At 38.7% G+C, this 17,698-nt stretch overlaps 1 protein-coding gene across 1 annotated transcript; it reads left to right on the forward strand.

Annotated features, from left to right (window-relative positions):
- The first annotated feature begins 1,054 nt into the window (after positions 1-1,054).
- On the forward strand, positions 1,055-16,609 carry LOC119720203 (E3 ubiquitin-protein ligase LRSAM1-like). The gene is made up of 20 exons (XM_038189791.1): positions 1,055-1,154; positions 2,480-2,685; positions 3,009-3,062; positions 3,462-3,506; positions 4,540-4,614; positions 5,360-5,513; positions 6,647-6,768; positions 7,526-7,616; positions 7,921-8,078; positions 8,330-8,452; positions 9,440-9,527; positions 10,615-10,666; positions 11,112-11,156; positions 11,614-11,784; positions 12,598-12,760; positions 12,996-13,172; positions 13,503-13,601; positions 14,060-14,191; positions 14,631-14,873; positions 15,092-16,609. Exons 2-20 carry the CDS (start codon positions 2,581-2,583, stop codon positions 15,242-15,244), a joined length of 2,250 nt encoding a protein of 749 aa, XP_038045719.1. The 5' UTR covers positions 1,055-1,154; positions 2,480-2,580; the 3' UTR covers positions 15,245-16,609.
- The last annotated feature ends 1,089 nt before the right edge of the window (positions 16,610-17,698 follow it).

The raw sequence follows: 17,698 nt of genomic DNA on the forward strand, positions 1-17,698 counted from the left end.
GGATATTTATATCGCGGCATCCTAGTCTTTTATCGCGGCATGGGAAATGTCTCTTTTTGCGTTGCCAAAACTCCTTCAAGTGCTAAATGTTATCCAGTTCACCAGGCATTAAGAACTTTCTACTGAGTTGTATAAGAAGGACGATTTAACGATTTAACTTTTAACGATTTTTAATAAATTTTAACGTTTTCCAAAACTTGCAAATTTTCCCTCACCGTGTCTGCTAAAAGGTGCCATCTATATTTTAACATGAAAAGTCATGAGTCATAGTTTAATGTAGACCCGTGAACGTGGCATTGTTTACAACGCCATGCTGTTGTGTATTTTTGAACCTAGCGAAATCGATCCGCCTTACATAATTCCGTATGGATGTTGAGTACTCACCTAGAAATCTAAATTTGCCCGTCCGATTGTTCAGGCTGTGTAATTTCGACGAAATTTGCCATCAATAAAGACCCATACGAACGTGTAGAAATTAGATTTTAACCTGACAAGTGACCCTGACAAATGACCTCGAACGAGTACCCGAGTCATTTGCGTGCAAAATTATCGGAGCCCTCTGAGCTACCCGTCTGCTTCCTGTCGCTTGGACAGATTGACGGCTGTTTCATGTCGCAACCCCCGAAAAAAAAACCCCGCAGACGATTGGCTGCTGGGCTCATCTCGTGTACGTGTGCGCCCGCGGGCGGTGCGGTGAGAGAGGAAAGGACTTGAAACTTGTCTAAAATGATGTCTCTTTTAGCTGCGACAGTAAACAGCCGTCGAATCATACGAAACAGGACGGTACAATAAAACGCAATGCGCATGCGTCAGTTGGGAGAAAATGGCAGCTAGAAGGACTTCATGAACCGGGGCCAGAATTTTCCTCAAATTTCGTCAAATGCAAGTTTTGACGTACAAACAGATTTCAAGACAGCTTCATATGTGAGTACTTATTACATGGGCAAAATAACGTCCATTGTGTGTAACGGAGGGAGTCAGAGGGACAATTTCGCCAGGTTCGAAAATACACAACAGCGTGGCGTAGTTTACAAGCCACGTTCACGGGTCTAAGTTTAATGGTGCTCTTTCCATGAAAGGTCCACTGTCTGGTTCCCATTCTACAGCTGCAAACACAAAAGGAAGTTGAAGGACGATATTTCCACCGTGAAATCGTAAGAACTTTTATGGGATCAAAATAAGGACAGTGCGTAAAAAAAAAAAAAACCAGCACACCAAGTAAAGTGAATGGCGCCCCCAATCACCAATTAGTAGACTTGTCTCAGAGAGATTGTTCTTTCGGGGGAGGGACAGGGCCTTAAGAAATCATCCTGTAGCCTAGGCAATAATCAACTTGAACTTTATCAGGGAAAATATCAGACTTTATTCAGGGGATGTTTTGTCAAAGTAAAACACTCATTAACTATGAAAAAAAGTTGAGGTCACACCAGCGCAGAATCATTTTGAAAAGAAAGAGTTATAACACAAAAGACAGGACAATTCGGGAAGGTTATTGGGCAATCTCTTTTCCAAATGAGAAATGTGACAAGTACCACGATAATACGGAGTCCCATCTTATTACAGTAGTGGCGGTGGACTCTCACATATTGGGAACAATTGGGGGGGGGGGGGGAATATATTTTGACAGCCCCAGCCCGAATTTTGTTTTGGGAAAAATGAGGCACCCCCCCCCCCCCGAAAATCATCAATTAGGCCTACTACTACTTGCTAGTAACTAAGTACCTTTTGCCCTTGACTATACACAGACACCTCCATATGATCGTAAATAAAAAATGCCAACAATTTACAATTCCTTACTTACACCTACTAGCCCTATTTTGAAATGCCGTGTGATGGGAAGCAGAATCATTATTTTAGTGTTGGTCTAAGCCACTAGAGCAACTTAGAAGTGTAGTTTTTATGAATAAGAAATGTATCATGGTAGGTGCCACTGGTAGGTGATGATAAAAGCATGATTGCCGCAAAAAGACTAATTTGATAGTTTTCTATTGACATAATGCGCCTATCAATTGTTCCCCCCCCCCCTTGCCTGCCACACCCCTCGTGCAAAATGTAAGTGACATTCCGGGCTTTCTAGAAATTGCCTTTCCATGTCTAGCTCGCTTCAAATACTTTGGAGTTGGTCTCCAGTGCTATTTTTTTCTGACAAAGTGCATTTTCGTGGATATTTTTCCCTGCTTTGACATAACGAAGCATGTACTGAGCAAACACTTGGATATTTTCAGACCAGTCTCATAGGGTTTGTGTTAGGGGTGTGCATTTACAGGTAGTACAGGAACCAGGTACTCTATTGAAAACAATACGGGTCCCCGGGTACCCGTTAAAGAAACCCAAGCCAAAAATTCAAATCTGGGAAGTTGCTGTTCAGATTGTTCATGAAATAAACTGTCCATGAAATAAACAGTGCTGCTAATGTTATTTCAATATTGCCTGTTAAAAGCGATTCCAATATAAAATGATTTGTCTTCCTCTTTCATAGGGCTGTGAACTTGAAGCATTTAGTCAAGTGATCTACGGTGACTTGCAGGGCCTGTGTCAGGCCACAATTTGTCAACAATAGGGACTATTGTCACCACTCCAATGAATCCGGTAAATGGCATTCATGAGATCGATATGCCAAAGTCAAAGTTACTGCACAGACAAAGTGAGAGCGCTAGGAAGAGAATGGAGCACTGCCAATATTTGGTAAGTTACATTAATAGCAGTGAGTCTTATAAGCACCAAGTTAATACACATAGACACATCAAAATATTCCGCCTGAAAAACAATAAGGTGGGGAGGGCTACAAGTTGACATTTTAGTGACCCATCTGCAATACCACTTTCATTTATCATTTTATGGCTCACTGCTGTCACTTATTATAATGACAAGACAAACTCTGTTGTCTAGTGGAGTGGGATTCCCATCTATATACTAAGACTACTAATAAGCAATATTGTTTTTTTCATATGCTTATTTGATTGAAATTCTCTGAATTATTCATTTTTCTCTAATTCTGTTTGTTTTAGGCAACAGAGTCTCCGGAGCCGACATATGACCTGTCCCGTTGTGAGCTGTATGAGGTACGTGGCAAGCATGGACACTATGGCAATTTGGGAAGGGAAGTAATCCGGCCAAAATATGTCTGTTGTCTCTTGATCAGCAAGCACATAATTTGTGGGAACAACAATATGTACATGCAGAACTGTTCAATGTACTTTTATTTCAAGGAAATTACCACTTTACTTGATAGACCTTATGCGTTAAGGCGGAGTCAGAGGGCAGTGGTTTTGTATTGCTTGGATAGGCATTACTGAACTCTGTGTGTATTTATTGTCACTAAATTAAAATTAATAAAGAACTTGTGAGATACCTGCAATGCATATGGTCTAAAAGAAGAATTGACAACATTTTTATTAAATTTAGTTTTGTTTCTAAACACATTCTGTTTGTGTTGCTTTGTATACTTAACTGTTCTTCAGGTTCCAAGTGGTACATTCTCAATGTGCAAGGTTTTACGGAAAGAAGTAAGTTATCAACACATGTCCAATTCTATGTACCAAAACCATCAATGCATGAAGAATACAGGCAATTCCCAATACAGTGCACCATCAAGAGTTTGCCACGGAGAGTCAATTTTTTAAGTTTACAGTCAACAAGAGCATGGCTTACTTGCCGTGATTTGAAGGAATGTCAGTAGACAACTTGAGGAAATTCTTGACAGATCAAGGCAAAGCATTCTTCCACCTCACCAAAAACATCATTTTGATAAAAAGAAAAAGATACTTGAATCAAATGCTTAGGAAACTCCTGAGCAGACAAACAAACCATTTTATCGCTCGTATTCTGTAAGTATTATATGTGTCATTGGTATAGTGCATTATCCTTTTAGATTAATTTCAGATCACATTAAATTGAGGAAAATGAAGGGAAAAAATATGGGCAAGCTTTAAAGTTCAATATTTATTACACCAAATAATTATCTCACAATCTGAAAGGAAAGGTGATGAAACATCGCAGCCACAGACACAATGTATACCATGGAAACATGAGAATATCTGCTTACCAATACTGGATCCTTAGTTTGCGTATTGCAGGCTCCCCTTTTTAGAATGTCAGTAATTTATTAAACATATCATTACTAAATGATTGATTAACCCTAACCTCCTAGGCACTCTGGCTAGAATGCAACCTCAATCCTGCAAAGTCCTCCAATTGCCATCCTTTAAAATCATCCGTTATTTCTTGAATTTAGTCTGTTGGAGTCAATCCTCCAAAATCCTCTGCCAATTACTGCTATGGTTTGAGGCAGTGCGAATGGCGTTTAGAAGCAGTGCGGGTGAAATACGAGAAAAACACTGGGCTGATTTATGCATGGCTGAACATAACCAATGCAGGATATGGCCTACTGGCTTGACATAATGCATCCTCAACAAAAAAGCGATACATCTTTGCCATTCATCCTCAATCCTCTAAAATCATCCAAACCGGCAGGAGGATTTTGGAGGATTGAGGAGGGTTAGGGTCATTAATGTCACTTTCTTATCTTCTCAATTTCAGGCTCTGATTTTGAGTGATAATCTCTTGTCGTCACTATCAGGAGGCGGCAATATTAAAGATTTAGCAATGCTACGGGTAAGCACACAACTTATCTTACCAGATTTGAATTTCAGTTTTAGCAATGAAGTTGCAAAAATGCAGTCCAATAGAGTATGTGGAAAAGTCTTCTTTGTATTTTGTGTAGAATTCAGTACAGTTCAAACAAATCTTCTTAATTGTATGTTTACTTTTTTCATTGGCATACATGTAAAAGGTACATTTTGTACAGCTGTTGGAACATTAACAGTCTGAAGTTACGTTAAGAATGAGGAAGACCAATCATCAATTGGTTTCAAGTTGTAAACATTTCAATCAATGAATTTATTTATTTATATCTAAGGAGTGATGTTTACACGTTTAAAATTTTAAACGAAAAAAAATCTAAATCCATTTACAAATTTTCCAAAATGTTTAAACAAAACCCGAAGTACAAAAAGGGACCTACATTCACACAATTTTTCTTTGAGTTATTATATAGCACAAAAAGTTAATGATGTTTTCAAATTTGTTCAATTTCCAAAACTTTAGAAGCACCACAGTGCTTGATTTCATTTGGGGTACATGTAGTTAAGTTTTTACTTTCTCAATGACTGCCTGCTATTTTTTTTTTCATTGGTTGTTGATTTGTCGTGTCAATCACGCCAGTCTACAGACATAATGGGCAGGCATCAGCATTTGTGAAATGGCTAAACGTTTAAACGGTATTTTAAATATTTGTTAAACGTTACAGTTAAACGCCAAGTCATATCCATATTGCTGTCATTGTTTGTTCATTGTTTAGGTGCTGGATTTACACAGCAATAAGTTATCAGAGATACCCGATGCACTGACAGGTATCAGTGGATTGCAAGTCTTAAATCTGGACAACAATCAACTCAAGAAGCTTCCTCGTGATACGGGCAAACTACAGGCTCTGCAGACACTCACTTTCAAAGGTACTGGCTAATGAAAAGCTAAATGTTACATAATGTCAGGCGTTCTGGCAAAATCAGACACATCTGACTGAGAAGAGTTTGAAATGAGAGTTTGTGGGCTTGAGCAAGAGAATAAAATTCGTCTTTCTGTTTGTTGCACTTCAAGTATTTGACTGTTTAAAGCTCACATTTATCGATATGTCAAAAAAGTAAAATACTGAGAAAGGGCACTCTAAAGTTTCAAGTTTTGTATTCGTGGAAATGAAAGATGACAATTTTTTTTTTTTTAAAAGACCTTATTCCACAATTTTTATACTGTTTTGTAGATTACAAAAATCAGTAAATCTGAAAATCGAAAAAATGCACCCAATTCGGTGTTTGCATGTTTTCTACTACGCCCATACAGGTCCTTCTCATTTTGCCAGAATGCCTCACATAATGTGCACACATTGCCCAAAGTGAAGCATATTGGGAAACTATAGACATCTGTAGGTACAGTAGCAAAGGACATTAATAGAAAGTACAGCATTGCAGACATTTGTTATACTTTACACAGATTTAAAGCCTCCTACTTATGGAACTTTCGCTAACTGTCAACAAATCAACCCGCTTCCTGTAGCTTTTGTTTAGGCTGGTCACCAACTGCCAGAACCCCTATGGATTAAACCACATAACTGTCAACACCTGTCGAAGGGGTTGGATAGATTGGGTGTCCTTGCATATTGCTACAACGTTGACAGTAATTCTATGGACCTTATTTGTAGCAGCCATTGCCCTCACATAAAGCGCAATGTTTTTATATTGCTAAGATATGCACAAGTGTACCTGGTGTGCCTTTATTGTTACTGAATTAAATCAATCATTGCAGACACTCACCAGTACTTTAACCCACCGTATATACCTTCAGTCAAGGCACGGTACCTTCATTCATTTAACCAAATTGCCACAACCAGTCAATTGTACCATTATGAGGCCAATGTACTAAACTGTTAAAACCAGTCCCTTGATAGATTTTGACAGATAGGGTACCACTCACCATGTTGTCACTGAGAGAGGGAGGGTTAATCTTTGGTCTTAATTTTCCTACCGGTAGTATCTGTTGATGATGAATAGCAATCTTACTACTGTTACATGTTTAATCCCTGCCGAAACAGGAAACCAAGTGAAAGAACTACCAGGGACTATTTGTCTGATGAAATCTTTGAGAACGTTGGATATTTCGGACAATAAGATCAAGGACTTGCCTTCTAAACTTTGCTACATCAGGACACTTGAGGTGAGTAGTTTATGTTCACAGATGTTTAGTTATTAAGTTGTAGGTTTGTGTTGAGTCACATCAAACACAAGTAGGCACTGCTGTTTAGGAAGGTTTGAAAAATAGTATGCCTCGCATCCCCATTAGCTAGCTATGTAAAGTATTTTCCATGTGCTGTTTAATGTAGGGTTGTGCATTTACAGGTAGTACGGACACTAGGTACCTGATTGAAAAAATCCACGGGTATCCAGGTACCTGTGTAAAGAATCTCAACCCCGGAACTCAGATCTCAGAAATTGGTGTTCAGATTTTTCATAAAGGTCCGCACAATAATACTACCACATCAGTGCATCAATGCAGCACGATACAGGCGTGTACAGTGAGCTTTATAGCTTTCTTGTTAAAACGGCAACTTTTGCAAGCATCATAAACGTGAAATATGTTGTTTTTTCACATAGACTGGTTTTCATTTTGAAAATTCCCAACAAATGGCATTAAAAATCTTTCCTTTTCATTATCTGAATAGTAACTAAATAATTTGTAAAGTTGGTTGTGGGTACCAGATCCCATAATCTGGAACCAGTTCCTGACATTAGCAGTCGGGTACCCGGTTCTGATGCACAGCCCTAGTTTAATGTTCTTGTATTTGTCTCCTTTTATGATAACACCCACATAATATTCTTTCACTTGATCAGCCAAAGCCTGTCTTGTCGTGTTATTTACTATATCATTAAAAAACCAAAAGTTTATGGTTTTGTTTCTTGTGTTTTGTCTACAGACTTTGAGTCTAGATGCCAAAAACATGAGACATCCAATAGCGAGTATCTGCATGCAGGGAACTGAAGCAATTATGAAGTCACTTTGTGCAGGTAACAATTGTTGTCCTAGAGATTCTGAAACAACTCTAGGCAAATGTTCCTGGGAAATCCTAGAAAATTTATCCTAATAAGCATCTGTACTTATGACATCACACTTTGTTTACACGTGTGCTTTTTAAGGTACCGGTACCTGGAGGGGAGATAACAGTTTTGTAGCCCCATAGAAAAAGCGCACGTAAACTAAGCGTGATGTCATCAGAACAGAGGCATGCGGATGTATAATTACTGGATTTATGTATTCACCCTGAGACAAACTAATGTCCCTAATCAGCTTTGGGTATATAACTTCTTTCAGAGTGTGGCACTGATTATAGCCCACCATCGCAACATGTTCTGAATGTGCTGGACCCTCCTAAAGTCTCCCCCTCTGAAGACAAGCCATCATCGCTTCGAAGTCTTGAAGAAGAAGAAGCCAACTTGAGTAATAGTATCATGCAGTATGAGAAAATCCAGGTAAAGAAATTGGCAAATAGCCTAACACATGTACATTCTGTGAAGTTGACAACATGTTTAATTCCTTAGCTCCTTTGGTCAAGCCCTTCGCAGGAATTGGTTTTGTGGCATTATTTTGCTCATTGGTTTTGTGGCATTATTTTGCTCATTTTCAAGTTTAGATTCATCAAAAGAATCCATTGACCATTGTTGTCAAATCTTTAACTGTATGTTTTTTATACATAAATTTTGTTATTTTTTTATGCATTCAGGAGAGTAAAAGATTGGAGAGGATGAGACTGGAAAGAGAACTTGAAGAAATGGAGAGAGAGCAAGCGCAACTGGTGACTCAGACGGACAAACGACACTTGGGATTGCTCAAGGCCCTCGAAAAGGTAACCATTCTCAACCTCTGTTTCATCAGAGTCAAATTTTCTTTAGTGATGCCTGACCAAAAGTTGAAACTAACCACCAAAAACTGTTGTTGTTCAATGTTCAGTTTTGCCCTTCCCAGACGTATAAACACTGTATACTCAGTGTGTTACCTTCCGTAGGAAAGTTGGAAAAAATCACTCGGGTGGGACTCGAACCCACGACCTCCTGCTTTCTAGTGCAGACATATTACCACTCAACCTCCAAGCTTCCCAGATGGGTTGGCTGGTTCAAATTGGATGTAGCAGCAGGTACCACAATGAAACTATTCATACGATGGAAATTGCGTCGGGTCGATGTAAATCAATATTAAGTTTTGCTCTTCACCAACGTATAAATATTGTATACTCAGTGTGTTGCCCCCAAGTGAAAGTTGCAAAATTGGATGTAGCAGCAGGTACCACAATGAAACTATTCATACGATGAAAATTGCGTCGGGTCGATGTAAATCAATATTAAGTTTTGCTCTTCACCAACGTATAAATATTGTATACTCAGTGTGTTGCCCCCAAGTGAAAGTTGCAAAAATCATTGTTACAAGACAGAAAACCACATTGTTTGATAGGCAGTGATTTTAGAAGGTGGTCACTGAATGCTGAAAATATATAGTCATTGCTTCAGCTGGAATTGCAGCCTCATTTTTATTATCAAATAGATTATTTCAGATATTTTAATGTGATACAAATCTGGACCCAGTTTCATGACTCTGCTTATCATTAGCAAAAAATCCTGTTTACTGTAGCAGAAAATTCCTTGCTTATGGTGAGAGCATTTTATGGGTTAGTGAGGAATTCTGGCTTAACGGAGGATTCTTTGCTTACTGGGTAAGAGCAGAATGGTTCTGCTAGCGCTGTTAGCACAATATGGTGAGCATAAGCACGGAATTCTGTGGTTAACAACACCATGAAATTGGGCCCTGGTCTAATTTTTAACCTGTCAATTTTCTGCAGGAGCAAGCTGACTTGGATTCAGGCATTAAAACGCTGCAAGAGAGAAGTGACATAGAGAAACAAAACTTGCTCTCTATGCTACATGATGGTATGAAGCCCATTGGATTGACATGCATTGTCATAAACACTGACACCATTGTAGTATCTAATAAAGGCCTGTTTACACTAGACAAATCTCAGGGGTTGCAGCAGGGTTGAAAATATGCAGCATTTCACACTTGAAAATTTTGAACTTTGCTTCAACTTTGCATCAACCCTGAGATTGATTTTGCCCCTGGTTGAACTCAATCCTGCTCCAGACCAGGGTTTTGATTATCATTGGGGTTGAAACTCTCGCCAGGGTTCAAAACAGTAGTAACTGAGTCAAATAAACTAATTTTGCATGTAACAAGTGTGAATGATTCAGGGTTGGACGCGGGGTTGAAAATAAAAATTCACTCCAGGGTAGCACTGGTTTCGCACAGGCTTGAGAGGCACTAGTCTGAAAAGGCTAAAAGTGACATGCTCTTGGTTAAATAAAAACTGAATTGGAATGTCTTTGCTTATAGGAACAATTGACTCATGCTTGATGAATGGTTCTCCAGAGCTACCAAAGAATGTCTTCTTGACAGAATTTGTGTGGGGCATGAAAATAGTTTATGGAATATCCTCTTTACAGCAAAAGGGTCTATGATATGTTAGCAGATTTGACAATTAATTATGCAAAACAAGATTGCGTCTTGACCTTAAGATTCTGACCATTCAGCGGGCGCCTTCTATCGGGTCTCGCGGTAACTTGGTTTTGTTTTACAAAAACATGGCTGCTGAATTTACCAATCAACAGCTTTGTCCACATTTCTGAACGAAATGATGTCACAATTTCTAAGTCGACTCAGATTAGCTAGCGCGCTGGGTCGCACAAATTTTGCTTTGCTCACATGTATCATGCATTGGTTATGTAGAGGGCTCCGTTGAACAACGGATGATACTCAGGCATGCATTTTTAAGGAAAATATATAAAAGTAAAGAGCAGAAATAATATCCTGATCCCAATTATCATTGTGGATACACAAAAGCCATTGAAAACAGGATAGTTTATCTGAAAGGCATAGTTCTTTTTTATTGTCAAAAGTTAATTTGGATGAATCTGCAACAAATTTGTTTATGAACAATATTTGTGTATTTTTCTTTGATAGTTGAAAGACAGTCTACTGATCTTGTTCACCAACTTTTGGAGATTAATGAGAAGTAAGGAAAATATGTTTAAGACCTACAATAACATATGAGTTAAATTTTGTTTTCTTCTGTGAATATTTGCTAATTAATATCAACTGCAAGACTGTTTTGAATTGATTGGGTAATTAGGAAGAAAGTACATTTATTGCTAGCAGTAACATTAAGTTACATCTGATGGGCCCTCAGTTGTTAAGTGTGATTTAATGGCAGGCACTTTTTCTTTAGTTACAACACGTTGTCTTAGGTTGTGAAGCAAGGCTTATAAGATGACTTTGTTTTTATTCCCACAAATTATTAGGAAAAAATGACATTTTGACTGCCACAAGTAAATGAAGGACTGACCTTGATACCATGTTACTGTTTTATTTCTGCTATACCGTGTTATTTTGTGTAACTATATTATTTCTGCTGATTAAAATTAACCAAGTTCAACATTGTGGAATTTTTTTTCTCACAGAGCGCGGAAGAAAGAAGCTCTTTTGGATCAATTGGAGAAGGAAAGGTAATGTCCGCTTCGATGTATGTGGTGGATGGACTTTATATCGCAAGACTTGCAGAAGATTGAGTCATGAGAGTATAAGAACAAGACGTGCTTGCTAAGCTAAGCTCAAAATATTCACATGAGTCGTAGAAAGACGATAACATTTATCTTGTTAAGGTTTGAAAAGCAAAGAAATGCAGAAATGGAGTGGCCGTTTTTGCCAGATATTGATAATCACTGGGTGTGAAATCTCAGCTTTAAAGTTGATTTCAGTTTTTTTTTTTTTTGGATTTCAGCTTTTTCCCCTCACTTGCTGTGTACAAAATTATAGGAGATTTCCAAAGTTCAGCTTTTTTACACCTTTTTCAAGTGTTTTTCGGCTCTTTTTATCAGTGGTCACTCACACCCCTGTTAAATCAGCAACGATGATAAACTTATTTGACTGGGATATCTGATTGTTCTTCTTTGTCACATCTAGGATGGAGTTAGATGCCACATTCCTTGTGGTCTCTGAGGAACATGACCTCTTACGAGAAAAAGACATCTTGAAGTTTATGCAAGTCATCATGAAGGAGAACTTTGAGTTGGATCAGCTGAGAAACAGATATGATAAACACAAGGAGAACATTAGAAAGGAAGCAGAAGACAGGTAATGAAATGACTAGCATCAGTAAATAGACCTTCTATAGACCCTTGGCATGGCAACCATCGTGGAGGTGACTGCGTTTGTTCCACAGGGATAAAGCCTGACTAAATATCTTGTGTGTTCGTTGTTACTGAATACATTTATCAAAGCCTAACAATTGCTGCTTAATGCAAAGGGTCTATGCTACAATTCTATGAAAGCAAGGTCTTACGAAGTATCAGCGTGATAGTTAACAATTGTTGACTGCTGTGATGTGGGATATGCCCAGGGGCGTATAGTTCTCCTCGGGTACTTTACGCCCCAAGAGGTTATAAACAACATTTATATCCCACATCCAAGAAGTCATGGTTTTGTTATAGAGATAAACAGTTGGTAACTTACTGTGCGAGAATTAAATGAAATCACTGCGATGTAACCTTTGATAACTTCAGGATTTGCTGCTAAACACGAGACTGATGAGCACATGGGCAGGTTCTGTACGCGCGGCTATGCGCACAGTTTATAGGTATATGCAGTATTACGGACTACACATGTGACCGTCCTAATCCAATGAAATTCAGGTATTCATGGACACGATATAACAAATATGATGTGCATCTTGTCTCTGATTGTTTTACCAACATAAGTGCCATTATTTTTACAAGTTGCCAACAGGGAACTATTGTGCATCTTTTTTTTTTGACAATTCTATGTCTGATGACATTGTAGTTGAGTTCTTGAGTGTGCCACGGACTTTGGGTAAAAGAAGTGAATGAAGTAGCAATCACACAAATAGACAATGTGATAACGTTCTCAATCTTTCATTTATTTGACCAGTGAAAATGTTGCATTTAATCAGCTGAGCTCACAGCTTCACGCTAAGCAGCTAAACAACGATGCTATTGTAGCCAACCTGATGAAAGCTGAAGAATTCCAACGAGAAGCATTTGAGATGTTGCTGCTTAGCAAGGATGCTAAGCATAAGCGACTGACTGAGGAGGTAGGTATCTAGAACAGGCTGACTTCCAATACTAATGTTGCCGACTTCAGTCTCCTGACCAAGGGCAGAGCATACTATCTGAAACGTTGACTTTCCCCAGAACCTCACAATCTCACAAGTTCACAAAAGAGATTTGTCACATGGTGCTACTGTAAACCTTTATCATATTGCTACCTTCATCATGCAATTGCATCAAATCTTATCAAACTCGCTGTCCTAACTTCTTTCTTTGTAGATCTACATGCTGCAACAGCAACTTGCTGAGGTGACTATGGCTGAGCTAGAGAAACAGTCTGTCAAGGCTGAGTCAACTAACATTGCTCTGGAGCAGAAGAGAGAGGATCTGGCTGCCTTGCTGAAACAGCTCATGATTGAGAGAGAAGATCGAGAAGAAGAACTCAAAAAAAGACTGGTGAGTCACAGGCTCAGTTTGATAGGGCACACCGGGGGTCAGTTACAAATTAATGATTTAGGAACAGTTCATGGTTGGCACTTAAATCAGCTGCAAGCTCCGTTAGTCAGTTAGAGGCTGTCTTTATGGCTCTGAGTAAGTTGTGACATCGGAATCTTTATGATTCAAAATTCAAAGATAAGTTGATCGGCAGCCGGGAAAAGCTACCGAAAAACGTCTGATTCCTTCTACAATGGGTCTACTATGCATGATGTGTTTGGTGAACAGTTCCAGTAGTTTAAAGAAATGTAATTGTTGATTTATAAGATGACAGTTGAATTGTTTCCATAGCTGGAGATGGAACAGAGACGTGAGGATGATGTCCAGGACTATTGGCTGATCCAATTCCAGAGACTGATGGATCGTAAGCCACAATCACTTATTGATCAGGTTGGTGAGATCAATAATTTGCTAATTTTAGAGGCAAATATACAACAGAGTAAAATCAATCATAATTCAGTTAGGTCAGTAATATAATTCTCGAATGTAGTAACTTTTAAATGCCATCAAATTTCAATTAGGCTTTGTAGTTTCCTCAGTAGATTGAAAATGCAAGCTTTGTGGTCTAGAAGATGAATTGTGTAACTGTAAGTGACTTCATGGAGAGATACTTGTAGTTGGCTAGTCAGTCGCTACAGGCAACAACCAATTGTATCTTCTGGTCACCTTCTGGAGTACACATAGTGTAGCTTTCCTGGAGCTATCCCCAAAGACATTAGCCTTCAGATCCAGCAGCTTGCTACCACTTTGGAAGAGCTGCTTCCACCATTCCATCTACAGATTGATGGAGGGTAACAAGTGATGAGTCGAAGTTTGAATATTTAAAATATTATTTGTTGTCCTCTTAGGAAAACAACTTGGAGTTTTCAGTCTTGGAAATCTTGAACAGGTCAGGAGCTGATGATTACATTCCCATGTTTGCTCGACATCGAGTTACCATAGAAACCATGCTACAATTGACAGACAACGACTTGAAAGAGGTAATGCACTTATTATACTTTAACCCTAACGCTCCTGAATCCTTCTCAAGCCTCCTTAATCCTCCAGGCGAGTTTGGAGGAGCTTGGAGGATTGAGACTAAATGGCAAAAATGTGTTGGTCGGGTTTGAAGGATATAATGTAGTGTAGAATTTGTAGGCTGTTCCCAGCATTATGTTCAGCCATGCATAATTGAGCCCTGCATTATGCTCAATAAATATTTACCGGATTGGAAATATTTTCTCGTTGTTGGAAAGCTAATGAACTAGACTCTCTAAATATATGTTAGTGTTTGCGATATATTTTATGAAAGCTGTAAAAAAGAGAGCGCTTGGAAGGTTCAAATTTTTTTGAACACCCTGTATCTTGAGCAAACAGCACCTGAAAATAGTGCTGACTACAACATATTGACATCCAGCTCTCATCTCTTGTTACTTGCAGATTGGTGTTCATGAAGTTGGCTTACGTCGTTCTATTTTATCAAACATTGCTAACTTCACCAAAGAGAGGGATAATGCGTCACTTAAAGCCAAGGAAATGGAGTCTCATGTTGATGTTCCCAGAAGAGATCCAACAGCGCCCTCTATTGATGAAGCTGGTGCAAGCGCAGTCGCAGGTGCAGCCCTTGTGAAGGAAGTCACTGTTCGGGTCAATGCTGAATGCGTTATCTGTATGGAGAATAACGTAAGTCCTTGTCATTTGACGTAGTAAATTTCTTGACCAATTAAAGTTCCTATATTTTATTCAGACACATTATCGTACGATATGTCAAGGTGTGGATTAAGTGGCTTGAGAGCCACCCACTCTAGGCTTCTGGGTGTTTGATAATTGGATTGTTAAGGGAGTAAATGTAATTGCAACTAGTTTCATAATTGGAATGTTCTTGTCTCTGTTTCCGATAGTCGGATGTTCTCTTCCTGAACTGTGGCCATGTCTGTTGCTGTGGTACATGCTCTGGAAGTTTACGGCTGTGCCCACTGTGTAGGAGCGACATTCACACCAAGATCAATATGCAGAAATCAAGTCAGTCGGTGATTGGTGGATGTGTAGACTAGCCCGGTAGGCAGATGAGTACAAAGGTATGGAGAGTTGTTGGTGTTTGTAAAGTGAAGAGGCAGGTTTTGCTTGTAGTATGGTGTCCAGGGTATGATGCATGAAGGAGTGTCAAGGATCCTTGTTGATCTTCATCTTGTACATGTTAGGCGTGATGGGTGGATCTGTACAACTGGTTGATAGCGCCGCCATCAGTTGATAACCTCTACTTTCTACTTCACAGCTCTGGAGGATTGTTTAGAAAAAGGGAAACAACTTCTGATTTTCTACAGGAAATGGACTGATCGCGCAAGTGCATCTCTGCACAATGGAGTAATCGCGCAAAGATACGCAGATCCACTGATTATGCCCAACACAGAATCTGTCCATACACTCCATACATTGTATTAAATTGTACATAATTCAAACCCACCTCATGTACAGTTTTCTTTTTCAAGATGAGTTTGTATTCTATTCTCCAGTCTAGCATGTCTCAAGAAAATTGATTTTTTAACATTGACAGTGATGAACCCGTCTATGCACCTATCGCTAGTTTTACGGATGTACGGTTATAACAATTGTATGATGCAAAAACAAAAAGTTACATTATCAGTTTTGAGTTGCTGAAAAGTCCCATGTTGACAGCCGCTGCAATGTCAAACATACATTTTGATCACATGGTTTTACTACATGGCCAAGGTCCTTCTTTGGGCCCTGAGTAATCCAAGTGCCGACGCACAGTAGAATAACCACAGTGGAATGTTAACAATCACTGAGGCCCCCCAAAAAGGCTCCATTTTCTGATATGGAGCTTGCCCCAAAGGTGTTTCGGCGACCCTTTTTTTTTGTTCCCCTACTTTATTTTTCGTCAGTGCACAGAAGTCAGAACAAAGTTGTCAGCTGATATTGCAGATGACGCTTAGATCCCTTTAAACTCTGAAAATATCCTTCAGGTTGTAGCTTGAGGTGACCTCAGTAAAGGCCCCAAGGTTTGAGAATTCTGCGCCCACTTACGATCTCGACCGACATGAATATTCTTTGAAAAATTTAGATAACAAGAAAAACATCACTTTAGTCTGCCCCCTTACATATTGAGCTAATTAAAAAGCATTTACAGGTTCCAGATGCACGACCATCTGGCTTCCAGACACACAATTACAAAATTACAACAACGTCTGCAAAAGTTGCCCGACTACTTTAAGTGCAAAATCCATATGGGAGACAAGAGAGGCCACATAAAGCTTATACTCGATCTTAACCCCATCTAAAACATGTTAAAATAGTGCAACTTTTTAATTTTGCAGACACACATTGCTATGGCGATGCGTGCAGAGACCAGAAACCAGATACTTTTTCGGGGGGGGGGGGGGGGGGGGCTAAACTTTTTACAATAGTAAGTCCAATGCAAACTCTAATTTGGATGTTTTACATCACACACCAAATGCTTATTGTTTATTGTCATTGAACCAAATTCTTTCAAAAATCCATGATGTTGCTGTGATTATCTATTACTTTTAAAAAGTTTAATAATAATTGGACAGCTATAGAGAATATATCATCTAGATCGTCTGTAATGGCCATGGTAAACTTGACATGTATCTGAATAACCTCCTACAGGGTTCCTTTTTTTTGTTTTCTTAAAACCAAAAAGATTTTAAAAGTTTACAATTGAGATTAATATCTTCATGTAAGGTGTTTATTGTTATATGATGGTAAAAGGTATAAAGCTATATTGGCTACTTCTATAGGCATTTTACTATGCCAGACAGTTTTATTATTTTACGGAAAGTCTTGATCTTAATTTCTTGATCTTAAATGATCTTTTGTAAACGTCTTTATCTCAATTTTGTGACTTTTGTCAGGTAACATTAACAAGTAAATTGAGTCATAAAAGGAAAACACCCAATATAACTTTAATCAGTGTTTATCATGGGTAAACTTCAACCAAATTAAAAGATAAACTACCGTCAACTTCTTTTGAAATAAGAATGTAGTAGAAAATAATATATCACTGAAAATATATCAGTGATTGCATGCAGTGTACATATACAGTACTGTAATTAGAAATGTCTTTATACTGTATCAGCTTCCAATTGTATAGGCCTTGTAACAATGAATAAAGTATTTTGGGCTATCAGCCTGAGGGTTTGGTAAGTATCAAATCAGGGCACAAAAGATTGCTGTGCGCATGTACAAGGTATACCGGCCTTAGGGTGCATGGTAACAAGCATTTTGATGGACATTTTGAAAAAAAGGGTGATAACCAAAAAGCTGCCACCATTGCAACGCTATCACATATTTTCCAACTCTGGAGGTGTATACCAATGCCAAAAATTACTAAGACGTTTATTCCCCTCATTTGATACCGGTGGCCATAATTTTGGAACGAGGCCGATGGCCTATTTATTTTAAAGCATGATAGTTTCATCATTTGCCTCATGTTCTACTTGCTCACCAAAGTCAGTCAACAACTTGAG

This window comes from Patiria miniata, unplaced genomic scaffold (assembly GCF_015706575.1).
Source record: "Patiria miniata isolate m_02_andy unplaced genomic scaffold, ASM1570657v1 HiC_scaffold_9, whole genome shotgun sequence".
In the NCBI taxonomy this organism is placed as follows: Eukaryota; Metazoa; Echinodermata; class Asteroidea; order Valvatida; family Asterinidae; genus Patiria; species Patiria miniata.